The 21,207-nt window shown below is 37.3% G+C and overlaps 1 protein-coding gene across 1 annotated transcript in view; it reads left to right on the forward strand.

Annotated features, from left to right (window-relative positions):
* LOC100371477 (adenomatous polyposis coli) overlaps nucleotides 1-20,883 on the forward strand; it is an 84,427-nt gene extending 63,544 nt beyond the window's left edge. The window contains exons 8-12 of the mRNA XM_085495114.1: nucleotides 2,343-2,460; nucleotides 4,652-4,900; nucleotides 5,076-5,177; nucleotides 9,554-10,851; nucleotides 11,446-20,883. Of these exons, the coding sequence (XP_085351240.1) occupies nucleotides 2,343-2,460; nucleotides 4,652-4,900; nucleotides 5,076-5,177; nucleotides 9,554-10,851; nucleotides 11,446-18,048 (8,370 nt within the window). The 3' untranslated portion in view covers nucleotides 18,049-20,883. The remainder of the gene's footprint in view (nucleotides 1-2,342; nucleotides 2,461-4,651; nucleotides 4,901-5,075; nucleotides 5,178-9,553; nucleotides 10,852-11,445) is intronic.
* The last annotated feature ends 324 nt before the right edge of the window (nucleotides 20,884-21,207 follow it).

A 21,207-nucleotide genomic window follows, 5' to 3' on the forward strand; every position in this document is an offset into this window, starting at 1 on the left:
TTTGTCGACTTTTTCTTTCAAAAACAATCTTGACAAGAAATGTTACTGAATGTATCAATCGTCCTGCATTATTTTAACTCATTTCATCTCAAATTAATCTTTTGGTAAGCGGTCAGTTAAATAGATACTGCTGATATAACACCAAGAAGTATCCATTTCACGTAGCACATCTCCATGACTGTGTTGTTCCCACCACATGCCTACTTAATTAATCCTCAATCTCTAAATAAACAGAACATTGTCGGAGTGTAAGTCATGTGACTGACAGCTCATTACCATATTTGCGTGAGCATAATTATATACATGTATGTATCCCTGACACAACCAATCAACTATTGGACAGGAGATGTTGGAATTTCTGTCAGTGTTTATGTCAGAGCTGTCTAACCTTCTGGATCTTTAAAACATCTGCTATGCTCGGCATAGTCTTAATTCCTGGTTGAGTTAGAAAGCGTCTGCTGCAGGTTTTGTGTGGATATAAGGGTTGGTCAAAGCGCGTTTAGAATCACTGTACAATGGTAAGGTTGTTTAATTTAAATTTATTGAGTATTGTAATTTCTCTATTTGAATCAGCGAGTGGAGATTGGTAGAATTTTAAATATGAGCGGACACATTTTATTTTGCGCTAACCCAGCGTACTGACAGTTTGTTGAAATGTCTAAACAGGTGTTTGAATCACTTTTAATTGCCACTAAAATAGAATAGTCTTGCAAAACTGTTTACAGTTGTAGCACTTTCCTGGTAAAAAGTCACAGCTAATAGTTCATTGCCATTCTCAACTTGTCACTTTTCGCAATTTAAAGTTTCTCCATATTTTTTCAGAATATTTGACCAAGACTTGCAGCCAATAGGAAATTGTCTGTGAACCAAAATCAACAATTTTATGCTGAAATAAAACAAATAAATATAAAAATCTGTAAAATTCGGCACAAACGTATTTAAGTACCGGTAAAGAAATATTGCATTAATAGCATTTGTCATGAAATCTCAGCAAAAATAGAACTCAACTTTAAGACGCTGTTCAGTACGTGAAACAGTTCACATGGAAAATTTCCGCCTAAACTCAGTTGAAACTTTTCAGTAATTTGTTACTTCCAGAATAAACAAAATGATTTCAATGACTTAAAAGATTTAATGCATCTATCATTAGTTTTTGTTTACTTTACTTTATATGTTTTAATCGAACGTCTTCGTGATTCACATGATGTCATAGGGAGGGACATCCTTTATAAATGGAAACATTTGTGATACTAAAAACGCCTGTCAACTTGAAATGTAAACAAAAGACTTAATTAGTGTATAACATGCCATCTCTTATCATTTCTGTTTTCATCACCTTCTAATTTACTATTTAATTTCTCTGATTACGACATCTGGTGTGACAAATGCAACGATTACTTGCCCATAGTTGAGACTACTGGTTTTGTAATAGGTTGGATATTTATGTGGTTGTGAACAGATGCTCACAATGCAAATATGTGAGAACTGTTCTTTCACTAGTTTTATTAACATGTGTTTCTTGAATTAGTGTACTCTAAACCATTTTGATTTGGTAATAGACAATTTAATGAACTGCAAAAATCACAAAATATTATAGCTGAAGAATGTCTTCTTCAGTCAGGGAGTGTGTTCAAATGCCTGCAATTTATCAAATTATTTCTAGTGATGCAAATGGTTTACAGGATACACTTTAAAATGTATGCAAATTCATCCTGGAAAATCTGCTAAAAGTCATTCATTTATTTATATACTCATACTTGTTGCCAGCATTACACTTCCATGCACCAAACAGAATTACAATGTATATGGCTTATATCCATGTAAATAATATAGTAAATTATTTTTTTTGGACATCTATTTTTTTTCTGAAATTCATTTGCGCACTTTTCTTGCACTTGTATACTTCTCTGTCTACAACTATATTTATCCCAACACTTTCAATTACAGTAGGATGAACTGAATTATGAAATAATAAACGTATGTTGAATGTTAATGTTGGTTGGAAACCATACAGATTTGCATATTTTGATACATTTTCATAATTTGATTTTGAAATATCTTCAATTTCCGTAACAAATGTGTCTACTTTGTGTGACAAAGTATGTGCAAGATCACTGATCAGGGTAGCCATTCCTGACATTTATTTAAATTAATGTTTAGCGTGTGTTCTCAATTAATCATTGTGCATGTAATAAGGTGACCTAGAAATGATCCCTTGACTGATGATTGACACTCTGATGTAATATTCAAGAGCGTAGAGGTCTTGAAGGAAAAATCCAAACATTTTCCAAACAGCTACAATTATTTTTCACTGAAAAATGTTGTTTTCCGTTCTTTCTCAGGTGGAGATGGTATATTCTCTTCTGTCGATGCTTGGCACACATGATAAAGATGATATGTCACGAACATTACTCGCAATGTCAAGTTCTTTGGATAGTTGTATTGCCATGAGGCAGTCAGGTAGGAGATATCATTAAGATTAAATCTCATTCGCAGTTGGGTTTGAATTTTGTTAATGTCTGTTGCTTCATGAGTCGTCATGAGCAGTTCTGTTTGTTCAAAACATTATTCTAAATACCAGAGACAAATTTTTGTGAATGCATCTAACAGTGTCATCTGTGAGGAAAATACTTTTGACATTGAATTGTCTTGTACTTGTACTAATAACAGCAGCATAATTTGGACGAGCTACTGATAATAAAAACATCTATTGAATTTGATTAAATATGATGTACATTGTTACGAGTTTATCATTTGATATCACTTATTCATTTTGGCTTCACATGCTGTTTTATTCACATATTGCAAATACTAGTAGATCATATGACTCATGACACCATGAGTATCAAATAGCTCCAAGAATAATTGATCTTTTTATCACAATTTCAAGGTCAATTCTGATCAGGCGATTAGCCAGGAATTTACAACTACAAGTCCAAAACAATTCAACGTCATGAAAATATCGATGGTTTTCAATATAGTTTGGTAAAATTATCAAAGAACAATAGAAAAAACAAAAAAATGGGAAAAAGTTGGCAGTCTGTTTGGAAGGTGGACTGGTGGCTGGCTAACACTCTGATTCTGATGGTCCAAAACAGAATTTGTTATTGTACTACATTTTGGAATCATACACTATGTGTAGCAATTGCATTGACATCAGAAGTATTTCCTTATTCTACTGATATTTTCTGATATGGATTCTTTTTAGTTTAGGGACGACGTCAAAAGATCAAGGTCGGATAAAAAACTTATTTGCTTTAGTTTGGGGGTGGGGTGGGGGGTTGACCTTAAAAAGTTTCCATCCTACAAAAACAATTTTTTTTTTAATGAAGTATAAAAATCCTTAGAGTATTTGTAGTTCGTTTATTTTAAATCAATCATGACAAAAATAACAGAAAAGAAAAAAATCCAAGACGAGAAAATGGTTTGGTCCGATATGTATGTCAATTGAGGTCAATTTCAGGGCATAGACCTAGAGCATGCGCAGAACCCAGAAAAGTATTTTGCGCATACGTATATTCCACTTCATTATTACAACCAACTGCTATGCCATACTACTGTCAGATTGTCAATTTTTATTTAATGGGGAATGTAGTCTGACGCCATGATTCAATATATTAGGGTTTTGGAAAAAAACTAAAGGAATTCATTTTTTTATCCGACATTGTTCTTTTGACGTCGTCCCTTAGATACATGTACCGGTAGTTTTTGTTCACGCACAAATTTTGGGTAAATTTCACTGAATTCATAGATAATTTTGGACCAAACAGACAAAATGTGTCATTTCTTTTCGTATTTGATTATGTTAAAAAAAAGCAGACTATAAATGGAATGATTTTGTGGATTGTGCCTGGAGTTGACTTCAAAGCCTAAGATGAATTTACAAAAATTTGATTAAAAAAATTCCTATTTCCAGTTGTTCATAATAACATGCCCATTGTATCATTGAGACACTGAGTTACATTTGGCTAATGTTTCTAAAATAAATTACCTGAAATAGAAAGCAGAAGGTGAGGAATGTAGACAATGTTGTCATTGATTCTGGATTCCCTGTAGATGTTGTCATCATTGAATCCGGATTCCCTGCAGATGTTGTTATCATTGAATCCGGATTCCCTGCAGATGTACATAGAATTAAAACAAAATGTGTGTGACATAAATCCCAATTACTGTTAACCCCCGCTTATATACAGTGTGTATTTCACATATTTAAAACCAATAATCTGTTCTGTGGCTGATTTACATGTTGGAAAGTATCATTTCAATCTTAGGGGTGTTCAGAGAACAGAAATGTGGGTGAACGACTGAATAAAAATAGATTTAGAAATGCTGCCAACAACAAATGATTAGTAGTTGGTCAATTTGGCCTTAGGATCAGATAAGATGTCACATGAGCCATTATTTACCTGATCTACATTGTAGGTGACTGCAGTGGTGGATTTAGAACTATCATTACCCTGGCCTAAGTGTTGCATTATCATATTAGAATATTGTTTATTTAGTTCTTGCAGGGTTTTATTTGTGACAGTTTTGTAACAAGCGCTTCTTTGATTGTAGTCAGAATGTCAGTCAATGTGTATCATGTCGTACATAACTTGATTTGTATAGCTTGTACTAATTTTGAGGGAATCGAATTGTTTTATTTTTGTAGGATGCCTTCCATTATTAATCCAGCTTCTACATGGTCCAGACAAGGACTCTTTACTCGGCGACACACGTGGCAGTAAAGAGGCAAGAGTACGTGCGGCTGCTGCTTTGCATAATATTGTCCATTCCCATCCTGATGAAAAAAGGCGGCGTCTTGAAGCCAGGGTACTGCGGTTGCTGGAGCAGATACGTGCATACTGTGACTCTTTAGGAGAAAATGCTGATGAGGAAGATAGTAAACAAGAATCAACAGGTCAGTAGTGGATGCAGCATTGTAGCTCCTTAGTGCATTGTGAGCAGACACAAAAATTCATGTTTTACAGATGTCAGCTGACTGAGCCCCTAACTTACTGATCTCAGCTGTTTGAGCTATGCTGGATGTACTGGTGTACTTAATGAGTTAATTCTGATTGTATTTTGTCTTGTAGGCAACAGACCAACACCTATAGATCATCATCCAGGACCTGCTGTGGCAGCACTTATGAAACTGTCATTTGATGAAGAGCACAGAAGTGCCATGTGTCAGTTAGGTAAGAGTACATCACATTAACACTCCAGATCCTCATCAATTTGTGTTGCTTACTATAATGATAACGAAATCAAGAAATATATTAAGCAATTATAATCTTCATAGTCTGAGTGTAGCCAGCTGATTGGATGAAGACATGTTTTATATCTTCCACTAGATGACTTATCCACTGAATGATGGATAGTGGAATAAACTAGAATAAACTGGAATGAACTGGATTGAAATTTGAGACAAATTGTCATCTGCAAGCACTCGCTTCGCTCAGTAATTATAAAACCACTAAAACATGAATTCTTTAAAATTGTGTTTTGTATGTAATTTTACATGGGACTCGCTACTCAAAATTGCAATCTCTGTGTATTTTACATGGGACTCATTACTCAAAATTGCAATCTCTGTGTATTTTACATGGGACTCATTACTCAAAATTGCAATCTCTGGGTATTTTACATGGGACTCATTACTCAAAATTGCAATCTCTGTGTATTTTACATGGGACTCACTACTGAAAATTGTCATCTCTGGGTATTTTACATGGGACTCACTACTGAAAATTGCAATCTCTGGGTATTTTACATGGGACTCATTACTCAAAATTGTCATCTCTGGGTATTTTACATGGACTCATTACTCAAAATTGCAATCTCTGGGTATTTTACATGGACTCATTACTCAAAATTGCAATCTCTGGGTATTTTACATGGACTCATTACTCAAAATTGTCATCTCTGGGTATTTTACATGGACTCATTACTCAAAATTGCAATCTCTGGGTATTTTACATGGACTCATTACTCAAAATTGCAATCTCTGGGTATTTTACATGGACTCATTACTCAAAATTGCAATCTCTGGGTATTTTACATGGACTCATTACTCAAAATTGTCATCTCTGGGTATTTTACATGGACTCATTACTCAAAATTGCAATCTCTGGGTATTTTACATGGGACTCATTACTCAAAATTGCAATCTCTGGGTATTTTACATGGGACTCATTACTCAAAATTGCAATCTCTGGATATTTTACATGGGACTCATTACTCAAAATTGCAATCTCTGGGTATTTTACATGGGACTCACTACTGAAAATTGCAATCTCTGGGTATTTTACATGGACTCATTACTCAAAATTGCAATCTCTGGGTATTTTACATGGGACTCACTACTCAAAATTGCAATCTCTGTGTATTTTACATGGGACTCACTACTGAAAATTGCAATCTGTGTATTTTACATGGGACTCACTACTGAAAATTGTCATCTCTGTGTATTTTACATGGGACTCATTACTCAAAATTGCAATCTGTGTATTTTACATGGGACTCATTACTCAAAATTGCAATCTGTGTATTTTACATGGGACTCATTACTCAAAATTGCAATCTCTGATTATTTTACATGGGACTCATTACTCAAAATTGCAATCTCTGGGTATTTTACATGGGACTCATTACTCAAAATTGCAATCTCTGATTATTTTACATGGGACTCATTACTCAAAATTGCAATCTCTGGGTATTTTACATGGGACTCATTACTCAAAATTGCAATCTCTGGGTATTTTACATGGGACTCATTACTCAAAATTGCAATCTGGGTATTTTACATGGGACTCATTACTCAAAATTGCAATCTCTGATTATTTTACATGGGACTCATTACTCAAAATTGCAATCTCTGATTATTTTACATGGGACTCATTACTCAAAATTGCAATCTCTGGGTATTTTACATGGGACTCATGACTCAAAATTGCAATCTCTCTGTATTTTACATGGGACTCACTACTGAAAATTGTCATCTCTGGGTATTTTACATGGGACTCACTACTGAAAATTGCAATCTCTGGGTATTTTACATGGGACTCATTACTCAAAATTGCAATCTCTGGGTATTTTACATGGGACTCATTACTCAAAATTGCAATCTCTCTGTATTTTACATGGGACTCACTACTGAAAATTGTCATCTCTGGGTATTTTACATGGGACTCACTACTGAAAATTGCAATCTCTGGGTATTTTACATGGGACTCATTACTCAAAATTGTCATCTCTGGGTATTTTACATGGACTCATTACTCAAAATTGCAATCTCTGGGTATTTTACATGGACTCATTACTCAAAATTGCAATCTCTGGGTATTTTACATGGACTCATTACTCAAAATTGTCATCTCTGGGTATTTTACATGGACTCATTACTCAAAATTGCAATCTCTGGGTATTTTACATGGACTCATTACTCAAAATTGCAATCTCTGGGTATTTTACATGGACTCATTACTCAAAATTGCAATCTCTGGGTATTTTACATGGACTCATTACTCAAAATTGTCATCTCTGGGTATTTTACATGGACTCATTACTCAAAATTGCAATCTCTGGGTATTTTACATGGGACTCATTACTCAAAATTGCAATCTGGGTATTTTACATGGGACTCATTACTCAAAATTGCAATCTCTGATTATTTTACATGGGACTCATTACTCAAAATTGCAATCTCTGATTATTTTACATGGGACTCATTACTCAAAATTGCAATCTCTGGGTATTTTACATGGGACTCATTACTCAAAATTGCAATCTCTCTGTATTTTACATGGGACTCACTACTGAAAATTGTCATCTCTGGGTATTTTACATGGGACTCACTACTGAAAATTGCAATCTCTGGGTATTTTACATGGGACTCATTACTCAAAATTGCAATCTCTGGGTATTTTACATGGGACTCATTACTCAAAATTGCAATCTCTCTGTATTTTACATGGGACTCACTACTGAAAATTGTCATCTCTGGGTATTTTACATGGGACTCACTACTGAAAATTGCAATCTCTGGGTATTTTACATGGGACTCGATCACTACTCAAAATTGCAATCTCTCTGTATTTTACATGGGACTCACTACTGAAAATTGTCATCTCTGGGTATTTTACATGGGACTCACTACTCAAAATTGCAATCTCTGTGTATTTTACATGGGACTCATTACTCAAAATTGCAATCTCTGATTATTTTACATGGGACTCATTACTCAAAATTGCAATCTCTGTGTATTTTACATGGGACTCACTACTCAAAATTGCAATCTCTGATTATTTTACATGGGACTCATTACTCAAAATTGCAATCTCTGTGTATTTTACATGGGACTCATTACTCAAAATTGCAATCTGTGTATTTTACATGGGACTCATTACTCAAAATTGCAATCTCTGATTATTTTACATGGGACTCATTACTCAAAATTGCAATCTGTGTATTTTACATGGGACTCATTACTCAAAATTGCAATCTCTGGGTATTTTACATGGGACTCACTACTCAAAATTGCAATCTCTGGGTATTTTACATGGGACTCATTACTCAAAATTGCAATCTCTGTGTATTTTACATGGGACTCATTACTCAAAATTGCAATCTGGGTATTTTACATGGGACTCATTACTCAAAATTGCAATCTCTGGGTATTTTACATGGGACTCATTACTCAAAATTGCAATCTCTGATTATTTTACATGGGACTCATTACTCAAAATTGCAATCTCTGATTATTTTACATGGGACTCATTACTCAAAATTGCAATCTCTGGGTATTTTACATGGGACTCATTACTCAAAATTGCAATCTCTGGGTATTTTACATGGGACTCACTACTCAAAATTGCAATCTCTGGGTATTTTACATGGGACTCATTACTCAAAATTGCAATCTCTGTGTATTTTACATGGGACTCATTACTCAAAATTGCAATCTGGGTATTTTACATGGGACTCATTACTCAAAATTGCAATCTCTTGGTATTTTACATGGGACTCATTACTCAAAATTGCAATCTCTGATTATTTTACATGGGACTCATTACTCAAAATTGCAATCTCTGATTATTTTACATGGGACTCATTACTCAAAATTGCAATCTCTGGGTATTTTACATGGGACTCATTACTCAAAATTGCAATCTCTGGGTATTTTACATGGGACTCATTACTCAAAATTGCAATCTCTGATTATTTTACATGGGACTCATTACTCAAAATTGCAATCTCTGATTATTTTACATGGGACTCATTACTCAAAATTGCAATCTCTGGGTATTTTACATGGGACTCATTACTCAAAATTGCAATCTCTCTGTATTTTACATGGGACTCACTACTGAAAATTGCAATCTGTGTATTTTACATGAGAGTCACTACTGAAAATTGTCATCTCTGTGTATTTTACATGGGACTCATTACTCAGAATTGCAATCTCTGTGTATTTTACATGGGACTCATTACTCAAATTTACAGTCCGTGGGTATTTTACCATCTAGTATCTTGAGTTGTCACCATACTCACCACTTTTCTGTGTTTTTTGCAGGTGGCCTTCATGCTATTGCTGAGCTGTTGCAGCTGGACTACAATATCAATCCGAATACCCATGATCAGTATAGTGTTACATTACGTCGTTATGCTGGAATGGCACTGACAAACTTGACATTTGGGGATGGTGCCAACAAGGCTCTTCTGTGTTCCCTTAAAGGATGCATGCATGCTTTAGTCGCTCAGCTGAAATCTGAGAGTGAGGACTTGCGTCAGGTTGTAGCGAGTGTTGTGAGAAATCTCTCATGGCGAGCGGATCTACAGAGTAAGAAAGTCTTGCGTGAAGTTTCATCTGTGACTGCGTTAATGGAGTCAGCGCTACAGGTGAAAAAGGAGTCTACGTTGAAATCAATTTTAAGTGCATTATGGAACCTTTCTGCACACTGTACAGAAAACAAAGCTGACATCTGTGCAGTGGAAGGTGCTCTTGCTTTTCTTGTTGAAACTTTGCAATATAAAAGTGCTTCAAGAACTTTGACTGTAATAGAAAATGCTGGTGGAATTCTGCGAAATGTTTCCAGTCACATCGCCACTCGAGAGGAATATCGTCAAACTTTACGTGATCACAACTGCCTTCAGATTTTACTCAGCCATTTGGCGTCACCCAGTTTAACAATAGTTAGCAATGCTTGTGGAACCCTTTGGAATTTGTCTGCACGGAACCAAAAAGACCAAGAATTACTTTGGGATTTGAATGCTGTTAGCATGCTGCGCAATTTGGTGAATTCGAAACACAAAATGATTGCCATGGGTAGCTCAGCAGCTTTGAGGAATTTGCTCGCTGCTCGACCGGAATTTGTAAAAAGTAAGGATTTCCCAACAAAAGATGGAATGCCATCATTGCATGTCAGAAAACAGCGTGCACTGGAGGCAGATATTGAGAAGAATCTTGCTGACAATAACCCTGAGCTTGAAAGTCCAAAGACGCATCCAAGAGACAATAAAAGTGAAACAGATGTAAAGGATTCTACAAGAATACTGCCAAGAAGATTATCTTTAAGACCCAAAATGTTTAGTCCTGGGACAGAACTATCACGCACGCAAGACAACAGACACCGCTCACGATCACCACGTGGACACTCACCGAATAGAGTACGACCTCATATCATGGATAACAGATTAGCAAGTGAAAGATCACGGTCGTCAAGCATCGAGAATCAGGAATTGGATAATGATAACAGAAATATTCTTGATAACAAAAAAGAACCAGAGGATAACAAAAAGGTGGACTCACTTGAAAAAAGAGGCGGTAGACAGAAAGCAAACAAGGCTAGCACAAGAAGCAGGATAGCCAAGGTGAGAATGTGCTTATTAGACAAGTAGTTTGTTTTGTGGTTTGTTTGTCAGATGTTTGACTATGTACTGTGGTGTTCTTGTCAGTTAAGAATGTCATATGGTGTGTGCCAAATGTGGAGCAGGATTTACTTGTTTCGAAACACTTGACATCATTTCAAGTATACCACAATATCTCTATATCATTACTGTTTTGTCTATGGTGGTGTGGCATACATGTGTATGATTTTCAACTATCAGCTAACTACTAGCCCAATTGCTTTGATTTATGTGCCTTCGATGAATGTCATTCAGATTTATTCATTTTGTATCAACATCATAATTCTCTATTCTAAGTGAATATTTTTGACAATTTGGTAGAAATATGATTTTCAACATTGAAAACTACCAGCCTTTAGCTTTGTTATTCGATATGTAGCCACCTTTATCAAATTTGTAACCCACTGATACCATTGCAATCACCAAGGCAACAACCTATAAGGTGTCGTAGTTATGTCTAGAACACTAACCATGGTAACCATGTAAACTTCTATGTTTAACATAAGCAATGTGATCACCTTAAACATTTACAATACGATTTTCATTTTCTTTTTCCAGGTCATGCAGGAAGTTGCAATGCATGCTGGGATAACAGAAACAAATAAGAAGAAGGAACTGGAAGAAAAGAAGTCTGTCCACAAAAAAAGCAAACCAACCAATGTAAAATCGGTGCAGCCAGCTCACAAGAAACCACATTGTACCCGTTCAAACTCCTTTACATTTACAAACTCTGATGCGTCAAATCTGACTAGTCGGTCAAATTCCTTCAGTTTCGGCATTGACCAAGGCAACCAGATGTATAGTAGTAACAAACGGACTTCCAATGAAAGTATAAACAGTGTCACTAGTGATATTTATCCAGTTGGAGCCCATACGCGATTGCCATATCGACGTCCTCCAATTGATCATTCTTTTTCTGTTGATGATACTTTGAATGCTCTATCTAATCAACCAGACAAGCGTTATGACTACCATCATGCAATTCAGAAAGTAGAGGATGATTTAGAAGGTGATATGGACACTACAATTAACTTTAGTCTCAAATATTCAGATGAGAGCATCACACCAGGCAGACAAAGCCCAACAGTGGAGGTATATCAGCATGATCAAATCCAGAAACCAAGTCGTGAAAACTACCTCAATGTATCTGATCATTATGATAGGATGTTGAGAAGCGATGGACCTAACAAATACAGGCTGACATACGATGAAGCTGAAAACCCTGAAGAGCCAGAATTCAATCAATATCCTGAAGAGCAGCCAATACAAGGGAAACCAACTACTGATTTCACTGTTCAGTGTCAAGACTGTAATATGCCGCACAGGCACCGTGAGAGCATGGCAAGTGGTCACCTGTATTCTGAATGTGCTTTATATAATAATCAGCAGTACCGACCTCCTGCACCAGTTAATGAGTCTTATAAACCAGATTTTGAGTCTGATAGGCCTACGAATTATATACAGTATTCGGATAGCAGTGCATCATATGAAGATCCACATGATGACTTTGCCTGTGGTGATCAACCCACAGATTTCACTCAAAAATATGCGACTGACCTTCCAGATTCCTTTGAAACTGAGCATATGCCCCCAGATGATAGTGCAATGCAGCCAATCAATCCTGTTGAAGATGCTGAGTCAAATGGATGTACTGTTAGTGCCAAGAAACATAATGAAAAGCTGACTAATTATTGCTTGGAAGACACTCCAGTGTGTTTCTCAAACTGTTCTTCTCTGAGCTCTCTTCATAGTAATGATATTGATGAAAGTGGGGAGCAGATAGAACATCCATCAGTTATTGATAACACTGCTTCTGTCAGGGTAGAAGATTCAATGCCAAGCAACAAGAAGGTGCAATCTGAGATGATAGAAGATGACGAAGATCAGAATGCTTCAACTGAAGAGGTCTCTGGATCTGGTACATATACTCCAGATACCACAGATCTTCATCATGAAGACAAGGAACTGAAAGAAGATAACTTTATTGAAGAGACACCACTTGTTTTCAGTCGCTGCAGCTCTTTGAGTTCTTTGAGCAGCTTTGAATTGCATTCTCTACATGATGACCGAAGTTCTGTCTATAGTAGTCATCGTGCTAGTGAAGTTGTCAGCCCGAGTGATCTTCCAGATTCTCCAAGTGAGCCAATGATACCAAGTCCCAAGAGAATAATTTCCAAACCTAAACAGACTGCTCAACAACACAATATATTGTCAAAACTACCCACTGCGCTTCCTAAACCAGCTGATGATGCATCTGTTGAATTTTGCACTGAAGGCACTCCATTAGCATTCTCTGGTGCTACAAGCCTCAGTTCTCTGAGCATAGAAGGTGAAGAGAGAATAGTAATGGACCCTGAGCTGAAAACTAACCATAATGATAGTACTACAGCAACTATTGGAACTGATGCTAACACTTCTAGACAGGACATTGCTGATGTGGATCTTTCAGGGGAAACTACCGAGGCTGAACAAAGCATTCTTGAAGACTGTATATTTTCTGCCATGCCTCCTAAAAAGCAAACAAGCCCCAAAAGTAAAGTGAGATCAAAGCTCCAAAAGTCTGCATCGTCTCCACATACTACAAAGCATGTGAGCTTCAGTCAACATGTGTTCAGCCAGGATGCTCCACAGACCTTCTGCACGGAAGACACACCATTAAATTTCTCAACTGCTACATCTCTGAGTGACTTGAGCATTGAAGATATTGAGATCAAACAGGGAGATGATGGGAAAATGACAATTGGAAATCCCACAGAATTGCAATCTGTGGAAACTAGAACTGTTGAACCAGAAACACCGAAACCAGCTGCACCTGAGGTACCAGAAGATCCAAGATCAGAGACAAGTTCTGTTTTGAATGAGAGTGACAGCAACATGCTGGCTGAGTGCATCAATTCTGCCATGCCAAAACCAAGGATAAATAAAGCGAAGTCATCATACCTCAATAAGCGTAAAGCACCAAAAATCAGCCCAAAGCCGTTAGTGAGAACAAGTCATCCACCCCCATCATCTTCTAGAGCTAACTCAGCTAAAGGTTCTACAATGAGAACACCTTCCACTGTGCCTTCATTATTGCCTGTAGCACAGAGTACATGTATACCACCTATTGTCAAGAGCTGGAACACATACACACCTCCAGACACTATGACAACCTATTGCACTGAAGGCACACCACTCAACTTTTCAACTGCTACATCTATGAGTGATCTTTCAGTTGATTCTCCTCAGAATGAGGATGTTGTTAATGGCAACACTGCTCCAAAGCCAGACCAGCCAGTAAGTAGAGAGAATTTGGACTCTGTACCCAAAATGCAAATGAATAGGACAATGCATGTCATGGCAAGTTCTGGATCATCTCCATATGATTCCCCACAGGCATTTGCAGTAGAAGGGACACCCATGTCATTTTCAAGAAATGATTCTCTGAGTTCTTTGAGTTGTGATGAAGATCTTGATTTGGGAGAGCACACAACAACTCTGAAGGGTCTTACATCTGTGATGCAGACTGATGTTGTTGCCAATCCCGAACAGTCAAAGAAAATGCTTCCAAAACCAGTGATGAGAAAAACCGAAACTGGTGTTAAAAGAATGAACCAAAGCAAAGTAGGAAATACTTCTAATAATGTAACTTATAATCCGAGACGAGCGTCAGATGAGGTTCCTGCAAATTTTACTGTTGAAGACACGCCACTTTGTTTTTCAAGAAACTCAAGTCTCAGCTCTCTTAGTGACATCGACAATAATGATGGTTTGACAGAAAACCAATCTGAACAATCTGCTGATGTGGCACTCCCAAGCACAAATGTTAAATCCAAAGATATGCCAAGAAACTTTGCTGTGGAAGATACGCCTGTCTGCTTCTCAAGAAATAGTTCTTTGAGCTCATTGAGTTTAGAATCTCTCAATCTAGACCCTACTCCAAGTGAACAAGCATTGTTGAATGACTGCATCAATGCAGCTATGCCTGCACCCAAACCTAAAAATTCAAGACAAAACAAAGGAAGTAAGCTGCCAGCTTGTCAACCTATGATAATAAAACCGAATGGCAATACTAATGGTCACACACACAGACAAATTCCTAAACCAGGTGAATTCCGTAAGGAACAACATGAATTTGAAAGTGAAAGACTGGCGAAACCTCAAGGAGATTTTGAACTGGAAAATAACCCTGCAGATATTGTGAATCAAAGCCAGGATCAACAACCTCCTATTAAACGACGTCCATTAATCTGCAAGCCTGGGGATTCTGTCAGCAAAATAAGATTGCAAGAACTTGAAGAAAAAGAATCTGAACCAAGAACTTTGAAAGGTGGTAAAAAGGTCTATAAAAGTCCATATGCTCAAAATGGCAGAGCAAGTTCAGTTCCAAGAAGTACACCTAGTACAGTTACCTCAGGTATTCCTCAAAGACAAGGTACTCCTGCCGGGAGGGGGCGTGGAGTATCGCCACATACAAAAAACGCTGCTAGCAAGGCTAATGGGCGAGGAAGAGCAACAAGTGCTCCTGCTACAAGATGCTCAACACCAACTCCAGGTTCAAGAAATTCTACGCCTCCACCTGGAACAAGAAGTGCCGGTGCAACCCCTCGAGGAACTCCACCAAGAACAGCATCACCATCATTGCGAAGTGGTGCACAGATTGCTAGGCCAGCTACAACAACTCAACGCACAGCTACTGCCAGTAGTAGAACTGTTTCCACCTCTGCCATTATTAATCGTTCTGGGCCAAATAGAACACCTGTGGCTTCTGGTCCCAAAGCTGCAGTTGCTAAAAGTGCAATTCCAAGGACGGGCTCACCTGTCAAAAATATTCCACTTGCAGGAGCAGCTACAAAACCTCCACTAGCATCTACAGCTACAAGAAATACAAATTCTGCCTATAAGCGTAACACTACTTCTGTTAACAAAACTACTCCAGCAAGCGGCATCGCAAAACCAGCAGTAAAAACCACCCCAAGAAAAACTTCAACAACATCAAACACAGCACCAACATCCAGAACAGGGTCACCTGCTACAAGAGGAGCTGCAAAATGTGCATCACCTTCTACAAATGGGAACAGATCTGGTGTATCAAGTGCAGCTGCCAGTAGGTCCTCTTCACCAGCTGCTCGCACCACCACCACAAGAAGCATTAGTGGCCCAAGAGTTAGTAATAATAACTCTCGTCAAAATTCCCTGTCCAGGACATCCTCCAAGGACAGTGTTACCAGCAGTGTTGCAAGTAAATCGCCACGAAATTCGATCTCGTCACCAAGTCCAAAAACAATGTCCCCTACACCTGCACGAAGACAGCTTATTAAACCTGTCTCTTCCACGAGTAGGTCAATTCCTACCAGATTGCAAATGAACGGCAAGCAGAGCCCTGCAACATCTAAGCAGAAGCAAACGGAAAATTCTCAAATTGCAAAGACTAATTCATCCAAACAAGGAACTAATAAAGCAAACAATGTTACTACAGCTGACAAAATACCACAACTGCCAAAACTTCAGAAACAGTCTACCTTTACAAAGGAAAGTCCTTCTCAGGCAGGAACAAAGGCAGCTGCTGCAAATGCTGCCACTGGAGTTTCAAATGAATCTGCTTCAAAAAACGAAGAAGCATCAGAGGTAAAACCAACTATGCAGAGAGTGAGCCCGTGGAGGAGAACAAGTCCTGTTGAATCCCGACCAACAGAGCTGAATATTGCTCCTGGTAAGCAACCAAATGTCTGGAAGAAAACCAGAGAGACACCAGAGCTTCCAGAAACACAGAACTTGAGTCCAAACAGTTTAAAACTAAATAGTGGATCAGACACTGGAAGTAGCCAGTCAAGTCCTACAAAAAGGCGTTATGTTTCAAAAAACGAGTATGATATTCCTGTGATCAATTATGGAGGAAATATATCATCCCCAGCCTCTGATGCAAGTCCTGGTGAGATATGGGTAAAACGTGAAAACTGTCCAATCAATTCACCTACAGCATCCAGGCCATCGTCGCTCAGGATGGGATCACAGGAAGGAAGTATAGCCAGTTCTCCAAGTGGCAGCCTTCATAGAATCATTTCTCCAGTTTCACAAAGAACAAGCCTATCTGGAGGAAGCAGCCTACAAAATGTACGGTCAAATGATTCTAGTGCTGATTACCAGTCTTCGGAAACTTCTGAGAAGCAAGAAAAAAATGATCACCGGAAGTTTGTAGCATTGAAGAGAAATGACAGTCTGAAGAATAAGCGAATAAGTACACAAAGCATAAACAGTGAAAATGAGAAAACCCAATCTGAGGGGTCTTCACCCTCACCAACAAACAAACATTCCCCAAGAGGATCTCCAAAAAAGAACAAGAAGAAGTCAAAAAACGACTACGGTTCAGGTTCCTGTGGGGCGGCCCCAAATGATGATCATGAACAGCAAGATGTCAAAGCCTATGATGTCATTAGCGATAACTTTGAAGATGAAGGCATCATGGGAATTGACATGGAGCTTGAACCAGAGCTCATCTCTGATAGTGATTTGCTGGAAGATGAAGAAGAACCAGAAGAGGTTCTAGATGATCAACATCTTTTTGAAGAAGAGGAGGAGGAGGAAGATTACGATGAATCAATATTTCAAGATGATGAACAGTATGATATGACAGAACCTGAACCATCAAAAAACGACGCAGCTCCCCAAGAGCATCCGCCCCAGGAAAAGCGTCAAGTACAACATGAAAATAGGCTGAACTCTTTTATACTTATCAATGATAGTGACAATAGCAATGAACAACAAGTGACTTCACCAACTGAGCAACCTGAACCAACAGCAACCCAATGGAGAAGGAAAAGCAGTAGCAGAGAAAACAGTACAGAATCTGAACCAGCATCACCCAAACCACAGAAAATGCCTGCCACCAGAAAACCACCATTGAGCAATGGCAAACCAGCCTCACAAACTGTAAAGCCTGTAATGGTTTCTCCTTTCAACTACACTGGACCACTGCCATCTAAATCACAACAACAGTCCTCAAGTCAACAACCCAGTCAGCCAATGAGCCCAGAAGGAACCCCAACCAGACGAACCATGATTCCACGACCAGTTAGTGTCAGGGGAGGAGGATGGAGACCAAATAAGAAAGGAGAAAATGAGGATGATGATGATAGTTCTCAAAATGGAAACTCAAGAAGTTTCATGGTCACATCTGTATGACTAGTGTAGTCACTTCCCACATAGTTTGAATAGCTGGATTAAGTTAGCTCTTGTTAAGTTTATGAGGTTTCCATTGGTGCTCGATTTCAAAAATTCCAAGGCTGCTGGTTCGGCCTTAGTCCCTAAGCCAGTCTGTGTGGGCATCATCAAGAGTTACGATCTTCGTGTCTTCAATCATAATGTTCAATTCATTATGTAGAAAACATTTCACACAGGACATTTTGTATCAGTTAAATAATGAAAAATGACATTTTATAGAACATTACTCATACTGATGATGATGTAGTGGATTGGGGCCAAGTTAATGAAATCAATAGTTTTTTATGTAACCTCATTGACAATGTTTCCATTATATATAACCTGACACTCGTCAACCAATTCTGATAAATTGATTTTTCTAGTATCATTTGGAGAGGGTTTGTCAATTCATGCCCCTGCTATGTGTATATAATAAGTGTTATTCAGGTTGGTGTATGCATTTCTAACTGGGTTTTGGATTACTGGTCCTGCAATTTTGTGTTTATTCAATGAAGACAGAAAATGTAATGTTAACACTTGAGTCGTATACAGAGTGTAGGTGTGATTCTGTGTGATATAAAATGAAGATAACACATCTACACAATTAGAAATGGATATCTGAAAGTACAGTACACTGATGGAGGAGGTAGATTGTTAGCTTTTTCACCGCCAGTTCCCACTTTTCATCACAAATTCACAAAATAGTCCCTTTATCGTCTGCATTTTCCTTCAGAAGACTAGGACAAAAATAGCTAAATTTTTTTGATTAAAATCTGAAAGGGACTCAAATTGTGTCTGTTGGCTCCAAAATTAGGATTCATTTCCAGAAATATTGAGAAATATAAGAAAAAAAGGTGCAGAAAAATTTGAGCGAGAAAGTCTGGTGGTGAAAAGGTTAAGTAGGTGGCATGGCATTCCATGGCTTGGCTCCTACAGAGAAGTGCAGAACTACTGAGAATGTGAAACTTGCATTTATTGTTGCATTCAAGAATAAGTATGCAATTTAGGTTGTAGCAAGGAACAATTACTGCATAAATCTGTTTACCTGCAAACAACATTTTGAAAGATTTGATATGCAAAATATCCTGTATAAAAAGAGAACAAAGAAGTGTTTTCAACTGATAAATTCAAGCTGCCAGAAAATTCAACAAATGCCTGAAAGCAAGAGAGCAACAAAGCTTGTTTTTGTTCCTTAAATAGTGTTCCATTCCATCAAATCTACCGTTTGTATGTAACCATGGTAACAGTGGATGAGGAGCCCTATTTGAGAGACAAAAACATGCGTCTCTGTTGCTCTCAATAGGATTTTGACAGCCATTTGCATCCGAGGTCTAGAGTTTCTGAAAATATTTATGAAGGTTGTTTGTTGTTAAAATTGTAATATTTTGTTGAGTAATGTAATCTAGTTGATTGACTGACCTAAGACAATCATGTCGTGATGCATTTACTAATGACATAATGCTCAGAAGATGTATAAATTACCACTATACTTGCAGGCATAGTGTTTTACAATGACTTGGAATATACTATCCCTGTTGTTTCCAATCATTAAGGGGTGTAACTGCTCACAAGATTGTACAAAGTTTTAAGAATATCATTTGCATAAACCATATATAAAAAGATACACCAGGTGTGGTACCACCTGCTTGATGTTGGCCCTAAAAGACGGTTGTATTCCGGTTATTTGGGACCATACCAGGTTGACTGGAGAAGTACTAGTTGTATTTGATCATCTTTGCTAATTTTGTACATTTTCAACCAAAGGGTTGGTTTTTGTTTTTGAGAGTGGGGGGGGGGGGGGTTACTTGGATTTGAATACAGTAAAAAAAAGACTTGTTTTTGATTATCAAAAACCACAAATTACAAACAGCTATTTTCGATGTATCATTTTATTGACAGTATAGCGACATCATATGATGTGATGAGTAATCATATTAGATAACGTTCTTGTTAACTGGAGTCTTGTTGAATGAATGTAATTTTTTTCATTGCTTATTTATCATGTGGCCTGATATGTAATTTCCTTCATTTTCTGACATTGTTATTTGTGAGTGAATTCTCCTTTTTTGTTTTCAATGGATAGTAATTTTTGTGATATATCGTCATTGGCAATTGTTGGTTCTTGAAAAAACCACCATCATTGTCCATTTGTATGAATTAAATGTTGTACAGCGTACAATCGCAAGTGTTTGTACAAAATGAAAACAGTCGCTATAAACATTTTCTTTAAAAAAAATGTTTGGAAAAAAATGTTGAATTTTAAGAGAACAATTTTTTTATACGTACATGTAGTGATAATGTAGTAAGATACATGTAGAAAGATAGATTGTAAATTGTACTGTCAGAACTTGAGTCTTGTATAAAATCATGTAGTGTGGCAAACGTAGATATGTAAACATAAAAGTAGATAAGACTGTCAATTCTGAATATCCGGGTCCCTCTTTGACCCCATGACTTCGCCCATGTTCAAGAGAGCTTTTTTTTTTCGAAGTCTCCCCTATTTTTGTCTTTCCTGTATTTATTTACACTTTTTTTTGTGTACAAACTTTTTTTCTGTATTCTATAATATTTCTGTACTTTAGAAATCTGAAATTTTCTGTTTCACATGTAAAAAAAAAAGATTAAATGGTGATAATCTTTATAATAATAGGCAGGTGGTGTTATGAGAGTTGAGTGCGCCCTCTATCACTTTGCTGGAAATCTCCATTTTTGAGAGAGAACAAAATTATAAAAAGTTGAGATGCCAGAATTTGTAAGGAATATTTATTACTGTCACTGTAAATAAGAATAAATTACTTCATTTGTCATGGAAAAAAATGCTTCTGTATTCATTATTTACACTTGTTTACTCATCATCAGTGATTAGTTGTATATGTTGAATATCTGTGGTCACATGTCAATAAATGTGTGAAAGGTCTAATTCAAGACCTCCATCAATAAAAGCAACTCGTGTTAGATCATTTGTTATAAACTAAATAACTCCACAACCAAAAATTGCATACGCTTGTTATTTTGACATAAGATGTATTCCAACACTAGAGGGCGTGTCTAGCCAGAAACTTCCACCTACAAACGTGCCTTGGTCGATCATCACAACGAGTGAATTATTTGCTATCGAAAGAGGCAAAGCTTGAAATCTCT

The sequence above is a fragment of the Saccoglossus kowalevskii genome, chromosome 21 (assembly GCF_978046115.1).
Source record: "Saccoglossus kowalevskii chromosome 21, keSacKowa6.1, whole genome shotgun sequence".
NCBI classification, from domain to species: Eukaryota; Metazoa; Hemichordata; class Enteropneusta; family Harrimaniidae; genus Saccoglossus; species Saccoglossus kowalevskii.